General features: G+C 35.7%; 3 protein-coding genes across 57 annotated transcripts in view; all 3 read left to right on the forward strand.

Annotated features, from left to right (window-relative positions):
- The window catches only part of ccdc178 (coiled-coil domain containing 178), a 326,195-nt gene that overhangs the window by 124,424 nt on the left and 176,064 nt on the right, over positions 1 to 25,707 (forward strand). The gene's annotated exons all lie outside the window — the stretch shown is intronic.
- abcd4 (ATP-binding cassette, sub-family D (ALD), member 4) lies at positions 1,258 to 20,724 on the forward strand. Of its 6 annotated transcripts, none has more exons than XM_021470222.3 (19): positions 1,258 to 1,627; positions 4,181 to 4,299; positions 4,673 to 4,800; positions 8,689 to 8,828; positions 8,922 to 9,038; positions 12,707 to 12,832; positions 14,002 to 14,052; positions 14,141 to 14,235; positions 15,466 to 15,587; positions 15,702 to 15,751; positions 15,833 to 15,925; positions 16,749 to 16,954; positions 17,034 to 17,125; positions 17,918 to 17,954; positions 18,106 to 18,155; positions 18,288 to 18,340; positions 19,916 to 19,992; positions 20,072 to 20,187; positions 20,284 to 20,724. In XM_021470222.3, exons 1-19 carry the CDS (start codon positions 1,596 to 1,598, stop codon positions 20,350 to 20,352), a joined length of 1,773 nt encoding a protein of 590 aa, XP_021325897.1. In that variant the 5' UTR covers positions 1,258 to 1,595; the 3' UTR covers positions 20,353 to 20,724. The 6 variants fall into 6 exon arrangements, with proteins under 6 accessions (XP_021325897.1, XP_005162924.1, XP_073796663.1 ...); XM_005162867.6 differs by having other exon boundaries at positions 4,678 to 4,800; positions 15,660 to 15,751; XM_073940562.1 differs by having other exon boundaries at positions 4,678 to 4,800.
- obscnb (obscurin, cytoskeletal calmodulin and titin-interacting RhoGEF b) overlaps positions 24,259 to 25,707 on the forward strand; it is a 100,447-nt gene continuing 98,998 nt past the window's right edge. For all 50 annotated transcript variants that reach the window (XM_073941014.1, XM_073941017.1, XM_073941019.1 and 47 more), the window contains exon 1: positions 24,259 to 24,420. The gene's annotated coding sequence lies outside the window, so the exon portion shown is untranslated. The remainder of the gene's footprint in view (positions 24,421 to 25,707) is intronic.

The raw sequence follows: 25,707 nt of genomic DNA on the forward strand, positions 1-25,707 counted from the left end.
TGTCTTTCCATGACAAAAATCGCCTCGTTTAACATCTGCTTTCTTTAAAAATATGCGATCTTCACTGGTTGATTGATATACGATATAAAGTGCGTCTCAAACCGAGAAGGGTCTGGCTGCATGTAATGCTTTTGAATGGGCTCACCTAACCCCGCCCCTAACCCTACCCGTCACTGTGATTTATTTATCTCTGAGAGATGCAATTTCAGCTTGCATCAAAAAGTCTGCATCCAGATTCTATTGCTCAGACCAGACAAGAAGTGCATTAAAATCCATTTTTCCCTGCCATCTATTTAAAATATGACCCACACTGTAAAAAAGAATCAACTTTCAACCAAATTACTATATTTGACTCGATTTATGTTGAGTAAAAATGTCCTGAAGTTTGTTGCCTTAATTTTTACTTTTTAAAGTACAGTGCAGTATTTTCAATGGAGTTTCTGCACTACCCGACTGATCTTGATGTTGCTACAGTTTACATGGTCCATCATCTCATTTTATGCTTGAACAACTAAACAAATGCTTACGTTTATTTAACATATTGTATTTTAATTACATTATGATGTCGATGCTATAAAAGAAACCTTAAAAATTTTAAATAGTCACACAAACCTTTCACTGGAAGTTTACCATTGGCTGAAAAACACTAGCTGTACATATAGCACATTAAATGGTCACACTCTGTATGATTCTACTACTTAAGTCAGGATTATGAGTAATTGTTATTACTATTATTATAATAAAATCTTTTTTTAACCAGGCATTGGTAAAAGATAGCATACAGTACAAAAAAAATCTAATTATTGTTTTTGCCAACAGAAATGTGCAGCATAGAAATATATCCAGAACTCGAGAGTAACTGAGAAGATAGTATGTTTAAGTTTGCTAAGGTGTTTTTCCCTATATCATTAAACAATCATTAATTTGGGTGTAAAGAAGACAGTTTAATAATCAAAAATAATATGTTTATAGACCATTTTGAGGGATGTAAACAAAAACGATGGTCCCAATGTATTTCCTGTTTTACATTTTTAATTTTTATGTATAGAGATTGAATTGCCTCTTTTTACAGTTATGAAATAGTTTAATAAGCAGGAAATAATAGTGGGTCAATGACATGACCTCACTGAAATGGTCTATACATTATTATTTAAGTCAGAAAATGTATGTAGCCAATGTCATAATTAATCCTGTACAGCAGATGGCAGCGGAGCTCCAGACGGCGCATGCGTGTCCAAACGCAGATGAAGAAATGTTGTGTACATGTGACCATGCATGTGATAGGAAATAACTGCAGTAATAAACTAACAACTCAGTTTATTGCTTGTTTATTAAAACGCCACCACAGCTTCCATTATAAGTGATTGCGCATGGTTAGATTTACATAAACGTCAGGTCTGCGTGCGCGCGCGCGCTTGTGTGTGTGTGTATCTAGTGTTTCAAGGTTAAAGAAAATCATGTTTCAGACTCTGTCATATGCTGTTTTAGACTTTGAACTCAAAGCTGATATAATAAACTCCTCCAAAAACATGAAATAAGCAAAAAAGGGCGATTTAAGATACAGTGGTACAGGTCTTCATTCATCAAATTTCACTATGACTCCTATGAAGCAGAGCAGTGTTAAAAGGTAAGAAGACAACATCTTTGTATCCTCTGTTATATATATATATATATATATATATATATATATATATATATATATATATATATATATATATATATATATATATATATATATATATATATATATATATACAGTTAAAGGCAGAATTATTATCCCCCTTTGATTTTTTTTTTCTTTTTAACATTTTCCAAATGATGTTTAACAGAGCAAGATAGGGGTAAAGTTGGTTTTATATTCGCACATTCGTTCCTTTGAAAGTCTCTGTATTGTTTACCATGTCACTTTGAATATTCAATAGGAATTAGCATGCAAGTATGACTTGAAAACAACATTAACACTGTGAACAATGTACTTTGAAAGTCATTGGCTGCTAATATGATTTCGCTCTTTAGAGTTTGCAAAAAATACTTTTATGAAATTATATTATTAAGGGGAAAGTCTAAATGAGCGAACATAAAACCAACTTTACCTCTATCAGAGCAAGGAAGTTTTCACAGTATGTCTGTTAATATTTTTTCTTCTGGTGAAAGTCTTATGTTTTATTTTGGCTAGAATAAAAGCAGTTTTTAATTTTTTATTAAACATTTTAATCAAAATTATTAGCCCCTTTAAGCTATATATTTTATCAATTGTCTACAGAATAAACCATCGTTATACAATAACTTGCATAATTACCCTAACCTGCCTAGTTAACCTAATTAACCTAATTAAGCCTTAAAATGTCCCTTTAAGCTCTATAGAAGTGTCTTAAAAAATGTTTAGTCAAATATTATTCACAGTCATCATGGCAAAGATAAAATAAATCAGTTATTAGAGATGAGTTATTAAAACTATTATGTTTAGAAATATGTAAAAAAAAAATAATAATAATCTGCTCTCTGTTAAACAAAAATTGGGGAAAAAATAAACAGGGGGGCTAATAATTCTGACTTCAACTGTATATAAAAATACACAGTAAACTTAAAATCCAGCTGTTTTGTGTCCAATACAGACACTTTAAGCTTTGTATATGTTAGTTAAACTACTGACGTGCTTTAAAAGGAAAGTTCTCCCAAAAAAAATGTCAATTCTGTCATCGTTTACCCATCCTCATCTTGTTGTAAAACTGTCAGATATTTTGAAGAATTTCGATAGCCATTGACATCCATAGAATACTGTACATACAAATGGAAATTGGGTTAAAGTTGGTTTTATAATCGCACATTAGTTTTCTCTTTATTATTATAAATAAATAATGAGCTTCTCCTTAATACAAAACTGTAATTTCAGAAAAGCATTGTTTGCAAAATCTAAATAGGAAAATCATTTTAGCAGCCAATGACTACCAAAGCACAACGTTGTTCAATTAAATCAGGGGTCACCAATCTCGGTCCAGGAGGGCCGGTGTCCCTGCAGGGTTTAACTCCAACTTGCCTCAACACACTTGCCTGGATGTTTCAAGTATAGCTAGTAAGACCTTGATTAGCTTGTTCAGGTGTGTTTGATTAGGGTTGGAGCTAAAATATGCAGGACACCGGCCCTTTAGGAACAAGTTTGGTGACCACTGAATTAAATAGTGCAATTGTTGTTTTGAAGTCATACGTGCACTCGATTTCACACTGAATATTCAAAGTGTCACAAGTTGTCATTGAGTATGTTTAGATGGACACCAATAATCTGATTTTAATACGACTAAGACAATACTCTGATTAAGAGTCTACCGTGTAAATAGCGATTTTTAATTAATTTAATCTAAGGCAATAATTGAACTAAACAGAAATCTGATTAAGACTTGTAGAGTATGCCGATTTTAGTTGCATTATTGAAGTGCAGTACACACATGTAAGCACCTTAAACAAACTACTACTGTCGTGTAGGATTTTCACTGCATTTTGCGACAGAATATTCAATATACTCACGGCTGTTTGACACTATTCTCTGCACCTACCGACTCGGTAAAGCACCACAGACATATACAACGCGAAATGCGGAGGGTTTTTTTTCCCTTTCGGCATGCAATATCCATTTAAATAACACTCTTCCAGCAGTTCATTCTCACATCCAATATCTCGTTTGTCACTGAGGGCAAGCATGAAATGTTTCCGAATGAAAGTGAAAGTGCCAAACTGCTGTTAGAGTGAACAAATTAAGAAAGAAACACCCAAAATTACATGAAACTCCAGAGGAAATGTGGATAGCGTGGTGACGTAATGACATTTATCAAATTATGCTCTATAACATGTAAAAGGGGGTAATGAAAGGAACATTCGATAAGCAACTCATGTAAACACCTTAAACATATTATTGTCCTATTCAGATTAAGGCAAAAAAACAAATGTGTAAATATAAAACCAACTTTACCTTAATCCAATGGAAATATAAACACAATGGAAGTCAATCGGTTTTCAGCATTCTTCAAAATATCTTCTTTCATGTTCAACAGAAAAAAAAAAGAAAAAAAAACTGAAACAGTTTTGGAAATATCTTAGGGTAGGTAGATGATGACAGAACTTTAATTTTTTGGGTGAATTTTGTTTTAACTAGTTGACCTAAGTATTCTTGTGTTTTTTTCCCAAGACCAAAGCTAGATTGGAAGTTTCTCCAAAGATTTTACAGCATTTTAAAAATCCTTTTCCCATCCTGGTCCAATCAGAACGTCCGAATGTTCATGACCCTTCTTGGCGTCACACTTTCAGGTATAAAACCTTTGTTCATTTGATAGTTCATTGTTCTTAGGATAGTTCACCCTAAAATGAAAATTGTATCGTCATTTAAAGAAATCACCATTTACCGCTTCAAACCTTTATGAGTTTCTTTCTTCTGTTAAACACAATTAGATATTCTGAAGCAATCTGGAAACCTGTATTCATTGATTTCCATAGTATGTGTTTTTCTATCAATCTTTTGTGTTCAACAGAAGAAAGAAACTCATAAGGGTTTAAAAACCACTTGAAAGAGAGGATATTGTCATTTTTGGGTGAACTGTCTCTTTAAAGTCGAAGCTACTGTAGTTTGCTTGTTTTGTCGGTTTTTGTGTTTATTCTTCAGTGTGTTTTTCTTTTCCCTCAGTCCAGCTTGTGATTTATCAAGTGGGTCTAATTCCAAGTCAGTTCTACAGGGTTCTGTCTGAAAGGAGTTATGGCAAGTTTAAGGATCTTGTGGTGTTTGCAGTTGTACTCATCCTGATTAATTCAACGGTAAGTTTGGTGTTGTAACTTTATAGTTTTCAGTAATTTGCTTTTGGAAACGGCATCTGCTAACTTGGTTAGTCTAGTGCTGGTATTAGTTAAAAATCTAGATACTGGCGACTCTAAGGCCCAATCCCAATTCTGCCTCTTAGCCTTTCCACTTACCCCTCTCTTTTGCGCGTTCATGCCAAGGGGTAGGGGTGTCCCAATTCTCTTTAGCTTGAAGGCGTAGGGCTAAGGGGAAGAGGTGAATAGCCTTTCGTACGATAATTTTTCAGGACCACACTCGAAACCAAGGGGTAAGAAAACTTCCCACAATACACCAGCAACAATGGCAGGATCGCTGAACCCGAATCTAAGGAGATCTACAAATGAGTATTTTTTATCATTACGACTTTTAACGACAAACACATGTTTTAATATATTCATAACCACATCTGTGTTTTACCGTCATGCTTTAAAAATAAACGCAAAAAAAAAAACAACAACTGAATTTCGCGACCTATAATCCATAATCATAACTCCTGTAAAGCAGTCCCACAACATTCTGACAATCAAAATGCTATGTTTTAACCATTAACATTTAACATTTACCATTAATGTTTCTCACTCAGGTTAGACTGGAGAAGTTTAGCCCCTTTCATACAGTAATTCCAATAAATTGTCGTAAAAATTACAAAAAAAATTATGGGAAAAGTTTTCTAGTACATTAAAAATTCGCTGTGACAAATTTTAAGTTCTTACATGATCTCTTCACATCCATTTGCCTGTAATTTTCTGGAAAAGTCTGTGGATGAAAGGGGTTACTGTGTTTTATCCGATACAAATAAAATACATTTGATTTGATAAAAAATCTACACCTTCAATAGGGTGTCAAAATAGTTTTTTCGGTGCATCGTGACGCAGATGTGAACAATTCGGTATCGGTCCAATAATAGATCCTAACCGGTTAATAAAACTACTGCCGTCATTTCTCATATGCCTATGTCGCTTTAAAAAACTAATTAAAATGCAGTAACCGCACAATTCACTGCGTGTGTTTGCTGGACAGCCTTTCACTGACACTGAAGTTACAGCAGAAGCCCCTATTCACTGCTAGAAAATTAAACATTTTCTCTCTCTCTCTTACTGTGGCCCGTTTAACCTGCTGGCATGATGTTTGCTCTCCTTTTGGCTGTTACAGCGATAATTGTGGATCCAGACTACACCGTGTCTGTCATGGATCAGCTGTGATCGCCGCTGCAGTTTATCAGTCACTCATCGGTGAACAGTGCCAGAGAGTTAGAGCCAATCACAGCCCTTTCTGTTGATCGCGTGACCAATCATAGGCGTTTAACAACTCACTCGACAACGTTCAAAAAGCAAGTGGGATTATTTGCTATAAACACCACACTTGTTCTGTGCATGTACTTGAATTTTGTTTGAGCAGGTCAAATGAAAGGTACAGTTCATTTCTGACTGCTTATATTAGAAAACAAGATTCTATTACAAACACATGTAGGTTGTATTTATAAAGGCGACGCAGTACGTAGTGCTGTTGTCTCACAGCAAGAAGGTCGCTGGTTTGAGCCTCGGTTGGGTCGGTTGGCCTTTCTGTGTGGAGTTTGCATGTTCTCTCTGGTTTCCTCTGGGTTTCCCCCACAGTCCAAAGACATCTAGTACAGGTGAATTAAGTAGGCTAAATTGTCCGTAGTGTATGAGTATAAATAAGTGTGTATGGATGTTTCCCAGAGATGGGTTGTGGCTGGAAGGGCATCCGCTGTATAAAACGTGCTGGATAAGTTGGTGGTTCATTCCGCTGTGGCGATCCCAAATTAATAAGGGACTAAGCCAAAAAGAAAATTAATAAATGAGTATGTGTGTTCATAAGTTATACTTTTTAACACAAGAATTGCTGTGCTGTGAAGTGAAATATAAAATTGTGGATGGAAAGCATCATCAATGCACCGTAATGCATATCAGAGATATCGAATTGAACCAAATCAATAGCATGATGATCGTAACCGAACCCTGAGACCAGGGTTCACACCTCTAACCCTAAATGAACAGGACATTACTTTGGATAAAAACTTCCAAATGTATAAATAGAAATATACTTGGACAGTAGCTTAGAAAGTGACAAAAACAAAATGCATGAAAAAAACATATAAACATATGAAATTGACCTGGTGACATTAAAATCAGAAAACATTTGTATGGACTTTCCATAACACAAGTGATAATGGTGTCAAATTCTGCTAATTTTTTTGCCAAGAGAAAAACGCTATTATTGTTATAATGACAGAATCCGACTAACTGAATGATTTTATAACACATGATGTGATCAGATTTGCCAGTAATCATTACCAACACTTGAATACTCAGGTCGAATTGACCTGGAGACATTAAAACCATAAACCGTTTCTATAGACTTTCCACAATACATCAAAGTGTTACCGGTGTCCTTTTTTCCTTGTAATATTCCTCTCAGTAGTCCTGAGATTTACCTCCGTTTATTGTAAGGCTTTGTCAGTATAAACTCCTGATGAATGTTTTTTTGGAGCATGCAGAGAGAAAAACCCTGCCTGCCTCACGATTAAGTTCTCTTTCACATCAACTATAAAAGTCACACAAGTTGTTAAAAGCACACACAAAACACAATTGTTATGAAATACTATTATACACAATTATTTGAATGAGTTACTTATATTCTGAATGTTATGATGTTCCCAGATGAAAACTGTAACTACAATCAATGTGTTTTTTTGAGTTCCTTAAGCTTTGAAACATTGCAAAATCCTCAAACAGACACTTTACACTTAAAAAAGTGTAAAAAGCATGTTATCCCAGTTTAACCCTTTATATATACAGTTGAAGTCAGAATTTTTAGCCCCCCCTGAATTATCAGCCCTCTGTATATTTCACCCAATTTCTGATGACAGCACATATTATCTTACTAAATACTTTCCAAGATGCTAGTATTCAGCTTAAAGGGAAATTTAAAGGCCTAACTGAGTTAATTTGATTAACTAGGCAGGTTGGGGTAATTAGGCAAGTTACTGTATAACTGTTACGATACAGTTCTTTGGAGATCGCTGGTTTCCACTATAATCATGAACTTCACTTCCGCATTTCCCAGGACTACATATTGATACATGCACTTATTCCAAACACGCACGCCTGCTTATTCGTCTCGCTTGATTACACTCACCAGCTGAACCTTGTCAAAGACTGATAACACACCATACTTAAGCCACTCATGAACTCACCCAGTTTCCTGAATCTTGTTAGCTGTACCAATAACATTACAACGCGTTTCTCCTTGTCTTGTTTATCCGTGCTTAGAACCTAGCCTTGTGTATCCTGTTATCCTGTTCTGTTAAGCCTGTACCTTGATTACGACTCTGGATTTGCCCGCACATACCTGTTCGCACCTGATTTGACCATTGCTTGCCTGATTGTGAATAAACCTGCATTTGGATCCTACCTTCTGTTGTGGTGTTACTCCCCGTTGTTACAATAACGATAGTTTGTTCTGTAGACAATCGAAAAAATGTACAGCTTAAAGGGGCTAATAATTTTGACCTTGAAATGGCTTTTAAAAAAATTTTAAACTGCTTTTATTCTAGCCGAAATAAAACAAATAAGATTTTCTCCAGAAGAAAAAGTATTATAGAAAATACTGTGAAAATTTCCTTGCTCTGTTAAAAATCATCTGGGAAATATTTGAAAAAGAAAAACCAATTCACAGGAGGGTGAATAATTTTGACGTCAACTGTATATGTTGACCAGCAAAATAATGTCAAGGCTAGAGTTAATGTGCTGTGCTGCAATGTGGATACTGTGGACGTAAGTGACAGCTAAGTAAACTATCAAAACCATATTAAATAACTTATTAATAATCATTTTGTTCCACAGTTGAAGAGTCTGGACCAGTATATCTGCAGTTTGCTGTATGTCAGATGGAGAAAGACTTTAACTGAAGATCTCCATCACCTATACTTCAAGGGACGCGTTTACTACACCCTCAACATACTGTGCAAAGACATCGACAACCCGTAACGTATTCGCACAGCATTTGCTCATGTGGTTACATTTCATTACTTAAGAAGACTTGATTTAATGTACTGTTGTGTTTGTGTCACGTACAGAGACCAGCGCATCAGTCAGGACGTGGAGAGGTTATGCAAACAGATGAGCACTATGGCGAGTCGACTTCTCATAACGCCATTCACTGTAACCTACTACACCTATCAGTGCTTCAACAGGTCAGAGATGCTTTCTATTTGAGTTACTAATGGCAGAATCTGAATATCTGAATGATTTTAAAACACCTGATGTGATTGGATTTGCCAGTAATGGACCCTTTTCACAGGACTGTTATGACGCATTTACTGCTATCAGCATTATAAATCCTTAAAAGTTTTTAAAATTTAGATTTTTTTAAAACATTTGCACATTTATATGCATCTATGTATGTATTATATCATCTTTGCATTAAATAAAAAAACAACTAATTACCAATTCTGTGAGGTGTTTCTAATGCAGAGTGTATGGAAAGGACAGTCAATTTGACGTTGTTCTCTCTTCTGGCTGCCGTTATCAGTCTCATGCTGCGTTCACACCAGACACGTCACGCGCATCAAGCGTGAGTGATTTACATGTTAAGTCAATGCAAACGCGCAAATAGACATCCTGCAGCGCGATACGCGCGAATGGCGCAGAGCGAATGACGCAAATTGCGCGAATGGCGCTGTGTGAATAGCGCGACACACGCAAGGCGAATTAACCGATACGCGCAAGGCGAATTGAGCGTTTTGCGCATTTGACGAGCTTAACGAGCGCTTTGCGCGAATCTCTCGAGTTCGAAAATCTGAACTTCAGCAGACATTCGCGCCGCGTTAACCAATCAGAAGCTTGCTCTTGTGAGGGTGTGATTGTGACGTAGAACCTGTTGATGTTGTCCCAGGGGAAATCCTCCAGGCGACACCGACAACAAGTCATCAAACTGGGCTTGGCTTAGTCAGAAGCACCGCTGAAAGCCTCCGTGATCCAGGTTCAGTTTCTGGAGGAGTTTATGATGAACCTCTGAAAGCATGTAGTGGATTCAGACACGGTCCTAAACATATTGACACTGTTTTTCAGCCTTCATAAAGTACATAAACACTGTTATTTTCTTCATAAATTACATGTTAGCCATTTAGCAACGAAGCTAGAGTCACCGGGCAGACAGAAGCCCTGCCCATCACGCGAATCTGCGTCTGTTCTGAAGTTAATTTGACACGCGAATGAAGCGGATTTGACGCGCGAATGAAGCAAGTAACCTCAAATGTTCACGCGGCAATTTACGCACGAATAGCGTGATTTATCTGTGCGTTCCGCATCTGGTGTGAACACAGCATTACACAGTTTATTTATTCATTCATTCATTCATTCATTCATTTTCTACCGCTTATCCTGGGCCGGGTCGCAGGGGCAGCAGGCTCAGGAGAGAATCACAGATTTTCCTCTCCCCTGACACTTTCTCCAGCTCCTCCAGGGTGATCCCGAGGCGTTCCCAGGCCAGCTGAGAGAAATAGTCCCTCCAGCATGTTCTGGGTCTTCCCCGAGGCCTGCTCCTACTTGGGACGTGCCTGGAACACCTCCCAAGTAGGCGTCCAGGAGGCATACGAAACAGATGCCTGAGCCACCTCAGCTGACTTCTCTACTCCCGAGCTCTTCGCGGGTGATAGAGCTCTTCACCTTATCCATAAGGGTGCACCCTGCCACCCTGCGAAGGAAACTCATTTTGGCTGCTTGTACCCAAAGCTCATGACCATAGATGAGAATAGGAACGTAGATTGACCGGTAAAGAGCTTTGCCTTTCAACTAAGCTCTTTCTTTACCATATCAGACTGGTACATTGACCGCATTACTGCTGCTGTTGCACTGATCCACCTGTCAATCTGTAGTTCCATCCTTCCCTCACTCCTGAACAAAACCCCTAGATACTTGAACTCCACCTTTTTCCGGTGGCCGGCCACGGAATCCAGCCGGGCTTAACCCGAAGGAGCAACGTGGGATCATCCTCCTGCAGGCCTACGACTTGCCGTAAAGGGCTGGTGCATTGTGGAATGGGTGGTTGGTCGAAGGTTAGGACCACGACAACCCGATCGTCAATTTTGATAGCACCATCGTGGAGTTTTTCTTTTATTATTTCAGCAAATAGGATGGTAAAAAAAAATATTTGTTGCACTTTCTCATTCACTGCACTCTAAGTTTACCCAACTATGACGACTTCCGCTACTGAGAACACCAGAATTGTGAAAAGGGTCCATCATTATCATCGGTAACAATTAAAAGCCCTTTATGATGCTTTGCAATGACTGTATGATGACTTTAGTATGTAATGTGTCTGTTCATGCATAAGATCTGCAAAGTTACAAAGCCTCACAAAAATAGGATTTATTTGAACAGATTACAACTTCAACCTTAATAAAATATATATATTTTTAGAATGCATGAATGTAGTGGTGCTGCAATAATGTACAGTGGGTACTGTATTCACACAGGGTTCCCAGTTTCTGGAATATTGTGGCATTTTAAAAGGTGTAATCCAGACATTCACAGTCTGGAGGGAATTCAAATGTTTGTCTAATCATGGAATCAATGTGTAATTTTTCTATACTGTATTTCCACATCTATTATTATGGTTATTCCATCTGTTCACTAAGGCTAACATGGCAGGATAATATACATCTCAAAGGTTCATAATTACCACTTCAAAGACTTGCTAAAAAGTAATGTCAAAAAAGCTCATTCATTCATTTTCTTGTCAGCTTAGTCTCTTTATTAATCCGGGGTTGCCACAGCGGAATGAACCGCCAACTTATCCAGCAAGTTTTTATGCAGCGGATGCCCTTCCAGCCGCAACCCATCTCTGGGAAACATCCACACACACATTCACACACACACTCATACACTACGGACAATTTAGCCTACCCAATTCACCTGTACTGCATGTCTTTGGACTGTGGGGGAAACCGGAGCACCCGGAGGAAACCCACGCAAAGGCAGGGAGAACATGCAAACTCCACACAGAAACGCCAACTGAGCCGAGGTTCGAACCAGCGACCTTCTTGCTGTGAGGCGACAGCACTACCTACTGCGCCACTGCCTCGCCTCAAAAAAGCTCAATATAAAAAAATGTGTTTCAAAATCTGAGGCAAAATATCAATTGTTCTAATAGTGGATGTAAAGTCATGCAAAAATTATTATTTTAACATATTATTTTAGCATTATATTATAAAAATGTAAGCATAACAACAGTTTGTCATGATCAACAGCGATCTAACCACAAGAGGTCGCTGGTAAACACTCACACACACATAGGACTACAAATCTGCTTGAAGTGGACTACATATTCAGTCATGCAACACACACACACACAACCGTTCTGCTCAAGTCCTGATTACACACATATAGACAGCTCACATTGATACACTCATTGCTGAGTCTTGTTATCTGTTTTAAGTAACACTAAAACGCTTTATCCTTTGTTTTGTTTTGCCGTGTTTTGATCCTTGCCTTGTTTATCTGTTTATTCCTGTCGGCCGCCTGCCTTGTGACCATCTGCCTGTTGATTGACTACGACTCTGGATTGCCCTTATACATCTGTTTGCTCCTGTATTGACCACTGATTGCCTGTGTTTACACAGTTATTGTTTCCCATTCATGGAAATTCAGCTTTTTAGTTAAAGTCAGGGAATTTGATATTTGGCTTGTACTTTGGCTTTCCTGTTTACAGTATTTTTGAACACGTTAACCTGCTTCTAGTACACTTTATAAATAAAATAATAATATCTTAATGGCAGTGAAACATTATTGCATCTTTTTGTGCAAGTAGTTTTTCATTGAAACTTCATTGTATCTCTTGTCTTACCTGTTGTTGTTTCAGCGCGGGCTGGATTGGATTTGTCAGCATCTTCAGTTACTTTGTGGTGGGAACCATCATCAACAAGATCTTAATAGGACCAATTGTTTCCATGCTGGTGGAGCAGGAAAAGCTGGAGGGCGATTTTAGGTAGAGCTAAACACAGAAAACACAAATAACATGAATGACATTAAGACATTTTGTCAGGGTTCTGCCACTCTGATCTTGTAAATTCTTGTTTTGGTGGCAGATCTCGGACACTACTCGTGTCTGGTCCTGTTTCTGTCTCTGTGTGCGCGCACGCTGTCGTGGGTGTACGCAGAGTGTGCGCGCTCCTGCTTGACGCGGCCGCGCGCGCGCTCTGCGTCCCTCAGACGCGTGCGCTCTTGTACTCGTGTTTGTGTTTTCGTCTGTCAGCAGCATGGTGTTTCATTCCCAGCGTCTCAGTCTTGTTGGTTTCGGTTTTGGTCGGCGCTGGGATGAAGCATGCATGCTGCATGTGTGAGCGCACGGTGAGTGTCTTCATTCATCGTGTGCTCGTGTCTTGCGTCTTTTGTCAAAGCACGTGGCTTGGTGTTTACATTGTGGTCACGTGCTTTTGTCGTGTGCTTCAGTGTTGTGTTATGTGAGCGCATGGCTTGTATTGTCTCTCTGTGTCATGCGCTCTCCCGTCTATTGTCTTGTCCCACCCACCTTGTTACCTTGTTTGTAATTATTATTTTCACCTGTCCGCCTGTCTGTTTATTGGTTTGTCTTTCCTATTTATTCTCGTAGTGTGCTCTGTTCTGTGCTGGTCCGTTATTGATTGTTCCCTTCCCTGTTGCTGATTTCTAGTCTACAACAGTGGTTTAAAGTATTGTCTTGTCAAGTTCCAGACCTTGTCTAGTTGAGTGTGTAATATGATGTTGTGTTTTTCCCCACGTGGGGAGATTTGAGTTTTGTTTTTGTTTTATTTTTCATTAAACTCTTCATTCCCTGCATTTGGGTCCTCGCCTCCTCTCCATCCACCCCCACACCCTGACACATTTATCAATTATCAGACACTTTTTTTTTATCCAAAGTGACTTACAAATGATAAAAGAAACAGAGAGCAGCAATTGATAGATGGCCAAAAAAAGTCTAAGTAGGTTTAGCATATTATATTATTACTGAGTCCTTGTAATGGAGTGTTTGTGGGAAAGTATATGGTGCACATGGAGAGGAAAGAGTGTGTGCTACAGGTGGTTTTTCCTCAAGCCCATGCAGATGTTAATGGTTGCTATTGCTATCAAATCTTTTTTACATTGAGAAGTTCTGATTTGCTTTTAATGTTGTTGCAGGTTCAAACACATGCAAATTAGAGTGAACGCAGAGTCTGCAGCTTTTTACAGGTTATTGTGCCCTTTCTACATTATTTTAAGACACTATTTTTTTTTTAATTTCTGCATTTTTAAATCACAGAGCATTTATTGTGTTCAGGGCAAGCAATGTGGAACACATGCGGACCGACCGAAAGCTACAGATGCTTTTGTCAACTCAGAGAAGCTTGATGAACAAAGAGCTCTGGCTCTACCGTAAGAGATCCCGAAGAACCACTTAATAGCATTAGCATTCAAAAGACATTTCAAAAGTTTTTAATTGTTGATTAATTTGATTTTTTTGTTTATGCATTTATTTTGTCATCAATATGTCAAATGTTTAGACAGAATGAGACAAAAATACCATGTTTTACATTACATTTATTGTGTTTTATTTTATTTTGCTGATTGTTTAAAAAGGAACATCCTGATATTCATTGTACTTTTGCATCCTACATAATGTTATGTACTAGGGCTGCACAATATATCGTTTCAGCATCAATATCATTTTGAATCATTGTGAATTTCAACCGTAATCTATTTGTGTGAATTGTTTTTACTCTGATTTTTTTTTAAGGCCTGTGACTGTAAGATTTAAAGCAAATTTAAAGCATTTGGGAACAAGAAATTATAAAGTTTGCTGGTTTAACAAAGGTTATTATAATGATTGTGATGATTTATTTATCAAATGAAGACTATACAGTGTTATTTTAGATTTGATAATTACATATCTTTACCTCAATTTTGTAATAGTCTGCCAAAAATCATAAAGCACTGTTTATTTCAGTTTTTATTTGTGCTTAAAGTTTTATATATATAAAAAATTTATATGTAAAAAATTACATGTTTTATATATATATTTTTGGATATTTTATGTAGATACACTTTCCTACAAAATCACCTCAATCAATGTAAATTGTGAATTCTTCTTAAATAGTTACTAACGTCATATTGTGAAATTATATTCATATCACTAAACATACTGCAGAAATACAAAATATTGCAATGTCAGATTTTCCAATATTGTGCAGCCCATTATGTACAGTTAAACTCAGAATTATTTGCCCTCCAGAATTATTAGCCCCCTATACATTTCATGTCCCAATTTCTGTTTAATGTAAAAATCTTTTTCAACACAACAGTTAATTACTGATTTCTAATAACTGATTTCTTTTATCTTTTGCCATGTATTCCCTGCCATGTATTTCCCTAATGATGACATCATTTGAGAAAAAAAAAAAAAAAAAAATATATATATATATATATAAAGTAAAAAATGTGCAATATCCCTTAATATTGGTACAGAAAATACAGAGCAGCAGTAGAGAAATATCATTTCATGCATTCAAAATCTGTACTTATTCTGTAATTAGGCTAAATTATAAACCTAGTGTAAAATAATAAATTCCCTGTTCAGTTCTTTTCCAATTGTTTTTCTTCTTTAAGTTGGGGTAAACACCTTTGATTACATGGGCAGTATCCTCAGCTATATAGTCATCGCAATCCCCATCTTTGCTGGCAATTATGACCACCTGACACCTGGAGAACTGAGTGCACTTATCAGCAAGGTGACTATTTAATTTTAGTGGACAAACACATTTCTTCATCTTAATTGACATTAACAAAATAATCTTTTTCAGAACGCTTTCGTCTGCATTTATCTGATCAACTGCTTCACCCAGCTCATAGATCTCTCAACTACAGTGTCTGATGTCGCCGGATACACCCACAGGTAAGATGAGTTTTTTTTATTGCAAAGTATTTTATCAGTGTTATAATTTTTGGTTAACTTAAAAAAATGACTTGCTTTTAGAATTGGTGAACTGCAAGAAGCAATGGCAGATATTGCTAAGAAACAGCGTGATGAGTATCAGTATGATCCAGTGTCTAAGGCTGAATCTAACAGGCAAGTCATTTAGGATGGAAGTACTAGCAAACCTATATTAATTCACCATTTCAAGACTCCAAAAATTTCCTAGTAGTCCTGAACTAAGCTATGATTTAGATTGTTAGAATTTGTACGTTTACAATAAAATTACTTTTATGTATTTTTTTCTGTTTTGATTGTAAATTTAGTTACATTTTAGCACATTGAACACATTTTATAAGTGGTCTGAAACTTGTAAATAACACATGAAAGAATAAAGGTACGTTAAAACCAAGCACACCGTTGATTTTCTGGTGAAATTTCCAATCAGTTTGATGTGTCAAATGACCCTCTTCCTATCGAAAAAAAACTAAAGTTGGATCCAAGATGGCCGACTTCAAAATGGCCACCATGGTCACCACCCATCTTAAAAAGTTTGCCCCCTCACATATACTAATGTGCCACAAACAGAACGTTAACATCACCAACCATTCCCATTTTATTAAGGTGTATCCATATAAATGGCCCACCCTGTAGTTTGTAGGACAAGCATTTTGACCTTTTAATTGCGTTCATTATTCCCAGTCATTTTCCCCCATCGGCGACTAAATCGTAAGTTCTAAAACTTTGCAAAATCGCAAAAACGAGCGCACTTCCACATCGCAGAATAAGGTCAATAGAAAAATTACAAATCCTGCAATTGGAACATGCTGACATTATATATTTTTAATACTTTCTATACTTTTGTTTTTATTTAGTTATTTTTAATCTCAATACGGGTTTAAATCCGCTCAATAAATCTTTAATGTAATAAATCTTGCTGCTGCTGGTAATAATTTTAGCAATATTATCTTTTGATCAGTGATCGGGAGCTCCAGAGTGTTCCGGCTGACACAGCATTTGTGCTTGACCGCCTCTGCTATAAATCTCCCCTCTCAGAGGAACTGCTGGTGAAAGATCTGACCCTGAGTATTAGTCAAGGAACACACTTACTCGTGGTGGGAAACACGGGTACAGGGAAAACCTCACTACTGAGGGTCTTGAACAGCCTGTGGGAACCATGCAGAGGTACATGACTGAGAGAAATGAAATTAAGATGCAGATAAACCAACTTGAATGGTTAAGTTATTGCTATCCCTTTTTTCAGGTTCTGTGCAGATGACCACATGTTTTGGACCAAGGGGTTTGATGTTTTTGCCACAGAAAGCTTATCTTACTGATGGCACACTTAGAGATCAGGTAAGAGAAAAAGAAAGCGATTTGATTTCATTAATTTTGCACAGTTTTGTTAGTATTAGTGTGAACACAAATGCACATACAGTTGGCAAAAGAAAAATAACATTCTGTAGCAAGGAAAGTTTCTCAGTATATCCGATTTAATTTCTTTTTATGGAGAAAGTCTTATATCTTTCAGCTGTTGGCTGCAATGTAAAAAAATAACAACTGCTGTGGTCAATATTATTAAGAAAATATTATTAATTAGCTATAGAACAGACCACTGTTGTCCGATGACTTGCCTATTTACCCTAGTAAGTAAGTAATGTGTATTTACATATTGCATTTATCATGTATGGCCGTACACCCAAAGTGCTTCACAATCATGAGAGGGGTTTCTCCAAACCACCACCAGTGTGCAGCATTCACTTAGATGATGCGACAGCAGGCACAGGACAACAACTCCAGTGCGCTCACCACACACCAGCTATTGGTGGTGTGGAGAGACAATGATAGAGCCAACCTAACTAGGTTAACCTGGTTGATTGTTAAGCCTTTAAATTGCACTTTAAGCTGAATATTTGTAACTTGAAAAATATTTACCGTCAAATTCAAAAGAAAATATATGTTAAAAATGATTTATTTAAACTGTTATGTTTTTAAAATGTGTTGAAAAAAATCTCTCCATTAAACAGCACTTAGTAAATATTTGAAAAAGAATTAGAAATTCACAGCAGGGCTAATAATTTTGTCTTCAACTGTAAATCCCCTTAAATGTACTGTAAGTGACTTTAATTTCCTGACTTTCTCTTGTAGATTATCTACCCGTTAAAGGACATATATCCTTCCTCAGGTACAGTTTAACCTACCAGTGCTTTGAATTAAATATTAATTATATATTAATGCAGCTCAACTAAAACTCAACAACAACAAAACATTTCTGGAGGTGTAATTATAAATGATGAAGACATAACATGCCTTCAACAATATAATTGTTATTTTAGGTTCTATAGATGATGAACGAATATTAAAGTACCTGGAACTTGTTGGTTTGGTAAGACCGAGCTGCTTTAGTAGTGTTTTGTTTCATATTTTTAAATATTGCATATACAAGTGTCCTGTTTATATACTTCTGTAATCTAAACCTGTTTTATAAGCAGCAGAATTTATGTTTTTTGTCTGCCAGTCGAATCTTCTGACCAGAATTGGAGGACTGGATACAGAAGTTACTTGGAACTGGTATGAGATTAACATCTGGAAATGGAAAAATTAGGGTGTTTTAAGTGTGTGTGTGTGTGTGTGTGTGTGTGTGTGTGTGTGTTGATATAATTAATATAATCAGCAAATATGAATTAAAAAGAAATTGATTTGCATTTACATTTAGTCATTTATCAGATGCTTTTATCTAAAGCGACTTACAAATGAGGACAAGGAAGCAATTTACTCAACTATTAGAGCAACAATGAATAAGTGCTGTAGGCAAGTTTCAGGTATGTAAAGTGTAAAAAGCAAAACATTCGTAATTTTGTTTTTGTAGTACAGTTAGCGGTAGAACCAGAGAGGCAATTGCAGATTAGGAAGGGAAGTGGAGACTAAATAGTCGAGCTTTTAGTCATTTCTTGAAGACAGCGAGTCTCTGCCGTTCTGATGCAGTTAGGGAGTTCATTTCACCAACTGGGCAGATTGAATGCGAGAGTTCGGGAAAGTGATTTCTTCCCTCTTTGGGATGGAACCACGAGGCGGCGTTCATTCACAGAACGCAAGTTTCTGGAGGGCACATAAATCTGCAGAAGTGAGAGCAGATAAGACGGAGCAAAGCCAGAAGTCGCTTTGTAAACAAACATCAGAGCTTTGAATTTGATGCGTGCAGCAACTGGCAGCCAGTGCAAACGGATAAGCAGCGGAGTGACATGTGCTCGTTTAGGTTCATTTAAGACCACTCGTGCTGCTGCGTTCTGAAGCAGCTGAAAAGCTGATCTGAAATTGATGATAAACGTTTGATGTTACAAACAAATATTGTAAATAAATTCCCCTCTTTATATTGACTTTATTAACCTTATTCTGCAATGTGGAAATGCACTAGTTTTTAATTGTTGATTTAGATCTTCCAATTCAGTCGCCAATGGGAGAAATGACTAGGAAAAATACAGCAAAAAACGGTCAAACTATTTGCTCTACAAACAAGTGTGTTTATGACTATACATAAAAAGTAGAATATATAAGGAAAATAGCAGCGGATTGAGCTGTTTTTAACATCTAAAAATCAATGGAGGTAAATGAGACCGGACGTTTCCAGCCAAAAGGATTCCTATGGCTGCGGCCACTTAAACATCAGAAATGAGGTCAATATTATAACTATTTATTATAGTATATTATGGTATTATCTATACATATATTATCTATATCTAATATAGTATATTTTATATTTATAACTTGCATTTATATTAATGAAAGAATCCTAAAAAAGTGTCAGCAAACTATTAAGCTGTACAAAATGTATTCACAGACGATGATAATAATAAGAATAATTTTTAATAAGCTAGGTGTTACTTTTGCAGGTTTGTGCGCTCTTCCGTAGTGTCTGTTTGATCATGTGAGTTTGTTTTGGACCCTGTTTCCTGCCTGATTCCTGCCCTGTTTCTCCTAGTCCTAGCACCGCACTCATTCCTTGCTTCTCTTTTGACTGTCAATAAATATTTATTTTGTTCACTCGCACTTGGATTCACCTGAACAGTCTTTTATTTGTGACACTAGGTAATAACTGTAGTAGTACAAGTACTATTATTAATTCTTTTTATAATTCTTTTTTTACAGGTATGACGTTTTATCCCCAGGAGAAATGCAGAGGCTTTGCTTTGCTAGACTGTTATACCTGCAGCCCAAATTTGCAGGTCTGTCTCATATGGCTATTATCAGTCAGATTATCCCATTCATGTGACATGTCATGAGTAAATCATAATTTTTTTTAAGTTCTGGACGAGGCCACTAGCGCTCTGACAGAGGAAGCTGAAGGCCAGCTCTACAATGCCTGTAAGCAGCAGGGAATGACCCTAATCAGTCTGGGCCACCGAAGCACTCTGGAAAAGGTGATGATTTGTTACCATTATCACCAACATAACACTAAAACATTATAGTGACCTTTTGTTACTAGAATTTGTTTTAAATTGGTGTTCTTTAAACAGCACCATGATGTCATGCTGCGACTGTGTGGAGGTGGCCAATGGGAGCTCAGCAAACTCAAAGAGCCATGAACTGCTCTAATGAGAGAATTTGGGTTCGCTTTGTGGTTCTGAGTGCAGTCATCCTTGAGACTCGAGAGAAATCTTGCCATGTTTACTTCACAGTATACTGCGATTTACTGGAGCTACTGATACACTAATAATGCAGTCTTATTACTACTGAACTGTATGTCTCAGCATTCTTTTTGTCGTATACAAGTTGTTTTTGTTATGTGTATGCTGCTTTGTATATTTCTTGGGGTTTGGAAAAAGGGATTTTTGTAATGAAGGACATTGAACTGTATCCCAAAAATAACTTTAGAAAAAGTAACCTATGGAATATATTTAAGATATACATTTTATAAATATAAAGTATTTGATGAACTTGCTAATAAATAAATAAAATAATCTAAACAAATGTCACTTTGTTTGTGTGGTTTTTAATACAAGCTTTTAATGGAGAAGCTGTGTATGTCTTAATTTAAATAATATTTTGTAGGAAAAGTATATTTTATGTCATTTCTTTGCCTGACCAGCAGAGGGCCAACGTTTTCCATCGACAGAGTTGAATCACAATTCAGACTAGGGCTGCACACAGTATATTGTTTCAGCATTAATATTGCTATGCCCACATCTACAATGGTCACATTGCAAGATATGTAATGTTGAGTTGAGTGGATTATAGTTGACCAGGAACTACAGAATTATATTTAATTACTGTGTTCATACTGAATTTAAATGATGCAAAAAAAAAAAAAAAATCTTAATTTTTTTTTTCTGGTTTCTAGTCCAAATATCTACATTTCAAAGTAAAAACAAAAATATTTTACTTACCCTGTTCCCAGGTAATTTAGCTTGTTTTAAGGAAAAACTCTTAATTTTTACTTATTTATTCTGGAGTTGAAAATGCAACAATATTTTTACTTGATCTATGAATTTTTAGATATTTGGACAATAAATGAGACAAAGCAAAGTAAGAAAAGCATGTTATGCATTACAATTTTTTAATTTTTGTACTTGAATACTCTCCAAAAAAAAACAGCCAAAGCTGTATTCATAACGCAATATTTATATCAGAAAAAATAAAATGTGCAATATCAGATTTTTCCATTATTGTGCAGCCCTAACTCAAACTATTAATAATACTGCACAAGTTTAATTAAGTTTTAACTACTTAATCTATTAATAATCTATTTCAATCACTCTCTTTGTTAATAAATATGATCAATATAAAATACGTGCTTGCTCACAAATGCATTCTTTTCAATGAAACTAATATAAATACGAAGAATATTTATAAGTGAATATGGAAAGTCTGGAGGAAGTACAAAAAATGGTGAAAATAGTATCACCCCACATCACAAATACATCTAGTTGCTATAATAACCAGCTTCAAGTTAATTTCTTTAATATCTTTATATGTTTAGAAACTATTTGTTCTGTATTTTGTATTAATAGTATGCTGCATATACATTATACACACCTCTGGCCACAGTGAACACGGTAAATGTATGTTATCATGTAGAGAACACTTGTAGTGGATAAAAAAGATTAAGTAGACAAGTTCTTCCAAAGCAAACATCAACCATGGACATATTTCCTTGCTGAGCAGGACATTTAGTTTACTCAAGAAGTGTGCCATTGAGCATTTAAATCAGGAAGAATAGTGAAGGTGGTTTATTTGCAACTGAAAGAGAGCTAAGCTCAAAATGATCCTCTCACCAAAGAGTTTGACTGATCCTACTGCTTGAGTTTCAGGAGTTTTAAATGTGAGCTTGGCCGATCTGCTGCTGTCAATCAGCAGTCACACTGGCATAGACAACGGGAAAGACCCATTAGCCATTCAGGAAAATATGAGACCATCAGTAGAGGAATAACCAAACCATCACATTGGTCTATGCAACTTTAGTAAAATAAGCAATTCAAGCCAATCAGTATTGAAATAGTATTTTTAGCTTATGTTAAAAGCTGTTTCCATGTTCACTATGCTGCAATTATGTGGGCAAAAATAAATTGCATCACAATTTAAAATCACTATTTTCCATTGTAAGATTTTAAAATGTACAGTCATTTAAACATGTTGTGCTAAGCTTTTGTCACAACTCCACCAGGCTACAAAATATTTTAGAAATCATGCTGATTTTCTGCTCAAAAACATTTATAGTTTATATTGTTGTTGTTGATTCCAATAATGATAAAACCAGGGGTGTTGCTTAACATTTATGCAGAAATAATTATATAATTATTTGGTGTGTGTGCTTTAATATAATTTATATATTCAGCAAATATGAATTCAAACGAAAGTGATTTGTAAACCTTTTGACGTTACAGAATATATATATATATATATATGGGCCATTCTTCAACTACGGGCACTTTTAGCCTTGTGAGGTTGAGTAAAAAAAACTTGTTCAAAATTAACGTTACATAGCCTCATAAGTTTAAACAATTTGTCTAGTTTTAAGATCTGTAAGAGGAAAAACTTAGATAAGAGAAACATTTTTTCCATGGTGAACTGCACAACAGTCAATTCCACCACATCTCAATACACAGTTTATTTTAAAATGAGATAAATGATGGCCGTCAAACATTGTCTAGGATCATTTTTGTATCTGGTTTAACCAATCTTTCCACAATATATATAATAATTATACATTTGTCAATAAAATAAATTAGTTGTATGCTGAATTGTACACCTGTCACACTCTAAAATGTAATATTAATTTGGTTAAGAGCTTATTAGAAAATAAATATACTGAATTTGTATATTAAATAGAGCATGAACTTATACATTGTAAATACACTTTTAATGTGTGATGAGAACTTTTTAATTTTTTTTTTTTAAATGTGTGTGGTGATGGAAATGACAGTGGTGGAAATGACATTTATTGTGAAAAAATGAAAAATAGCTTCACCGATTCGCTTTAAATTGATACTTGCCTTTCAAAACACTCTTATTTTGTTTGGTTTTTAAAAACATCCAACATGCTTGGAAATGACGTAGAATAAATGTATTTCCTTATCAAGCAATATTTACCTTGATTTTTCTTCAAGTGTTGTTGATAATTTTAATTCCCTCCATCTTGAAGATGTTCTCAAAAGGCACAATTCATTTTCAAAGAAACCATCTAAATAATCTCACACAAACCTTTCATAGTGACATTACAGGGTTGTGGTGGAAATGACACTGATACCGTGCGACAGCTATATTTTGTATAAAATATTATTGATAATAGTCTCACATTAATAACTATAAAATATTTAAATTATTTCACTAGTGCTTAATTAAGATACATAAATAGTTACCAGATAAATAATACTTTAAAATGTTATTTTCATTGTTGAAGTTTAAAACTCTGGGTGTGTGACAAGGTGAAAACTGTGATTTTGACACCTAAAAGGAGGTTGAATAATATGAAAAATATACAATAGAAAGCTATTAAAAAATATAAGTATAGGTTTTATTGTTAGTTCGACAAAAAAAAGGGAACTTGAACAAAATTATATATATATATATATATATATATATATATATATATATATATATATATATATATATATATATATATATATAATCCTAAATAAATCGGTTTTTAAATGTTGTATTAATCAAAAACCCTACAAAATGTTCTCAAAATATTTGTATTATACAAAATCTATTGGCAAAATGTTTTACGTAGATATTAATATTTTTAAAAGGCTATTTTTAACTGTGCAAAAATACATTGCTCCACAGCCACAAAACGTGACTTTTTTTTTTTTTGCATTAAAACAATAAAACAGTAACTTATTTTGAAGAAACTGCGTGAACAGTTACTAAGGTTTGCCATAGTTTGAGGTGACGCGGCTGTTCAACAATAGTTACTTCACCTCAGCCCGACATTTGCTCCGGTAAGTGACGGATCTATTTTGAACGGGAGGTTGGGCCGACAGAGGATCGTCACACAGAGAGCAAAGACACTGGGGGATAAAATACACTGTCCTCCTCCTCTACAGTTCGCGGAATTTACCTGTTTTCAAGCGGATATTGTCGAATGCCTACTTTGGATATTTATAAACATCTGCACCGGTTAATATCACCTATAATTTGAGGGGGGAAAGGTAAGATGCGATTTTTTACTCATGAAAAGTTGAAAGGTGAAACTCTACTTTTAATTAGAGGGAAAAGTTCTCTCGCGCTTTTAAGTGTTTATTTAATTTTATTTATCAGTAAAATTGCGAGTTCACTAAACGTATTTGTATTTATATATTACGTATATGTATTTTTGTTGTTGTTATTGCATTGTTCATTATATTTTGGATAACTAGAAGGAGAGCGACGTTCCCACACATTGGAAAGCGTTGCTGTTGTTCATTCAAAATTAATGTAATGGGACATGCCATTGACAAAAACATACATGTCCTATCACACGGCAGGTCTGATCTCTTCTACAAATGGACATACTGCAGACTGAGCCCGACAGCTGAGGTTATTTTTGGGACAGGCAGCTCAGGGGGAGTGAGGTGTCATAGATGGCAAATGTCATGCTTTTCAAAGACCAACATCCCTTTGTTTAAATTTGTTATAGTAAAATACCACCTCAGTTAAGCTTCACTAAAAGTTTCAGTAGATAACCAATCTTGTTGGAGAGCTAGAACTAAAAAGTTCCAAAAAGAATTAAAGTCGATATAATTTTTTTCATTTATTGTTTCCTAATTATTTGACATTTGTCATTGTATGCAAGTTCTGCCTATACAGTAAGTGGACAATGTTAATTTTAACAATCTGTTGTTGTGTTATTTAAAGTACTTAATTTTGTTTTGAGGTCACTGGTGTTGCCCTAAACCTTTAAATTCCCAGCCTTTATATTATGGGGCAAGTAGGCCAAATAAACAGTATGAATGTCTTGTCCTGCATTACACATTTTATTTATTTAGTTTTGTTGAAATGACATACATGAAAGTGTTTTGTGTAGAACCGTGACATTAAGTATATGGGTGTTTGTAATGTCAAAGAGAGTCTCAAACTTGTTTTAATGTTTCTTATTTAGTTTTATACACTATTTATACTTCAACAAACTAGCATCATTACAAATGCATGGTGGGAAACAGGAAAGCTTTGAGTGAGCATCTCTAAATGTAGGCATCTCTCCTTTCTCAAAATGTCTATTTCAGGATCCTTCTTGACATGGTTATTTGTCATTAGCGAACCCTTTTTATTCAATCTGACTTACAGTACAGTGTGCTAATTTCAGCTTTCCAGAAATATCCTGGACTAAAGGTGATAGGGTGAAAATATGTGAAACAATAATGTAATCTTAAACAGACAATCAGACATTCAATAATTAATTAATTTTCTCATGCTAATCTGACTTACAACTGAAAATGGTGTGACTATTTTCATGCTTT

The sequence above is a fragment of the Danio rerio genome, chromosome 24 (genome assembly GCF_049306965.1).
Source record: "Danio rerio strain Tuebingen ecotype United States chromosome 24, GRCz12tu, whole genome shotgun sequence".
Classification (NCBI taxonomy): Eukaryota; Metazoa; Chordata; class Actinopteri; order Cypriniformes; family Danionidae; genus Danio; species Danio rerio.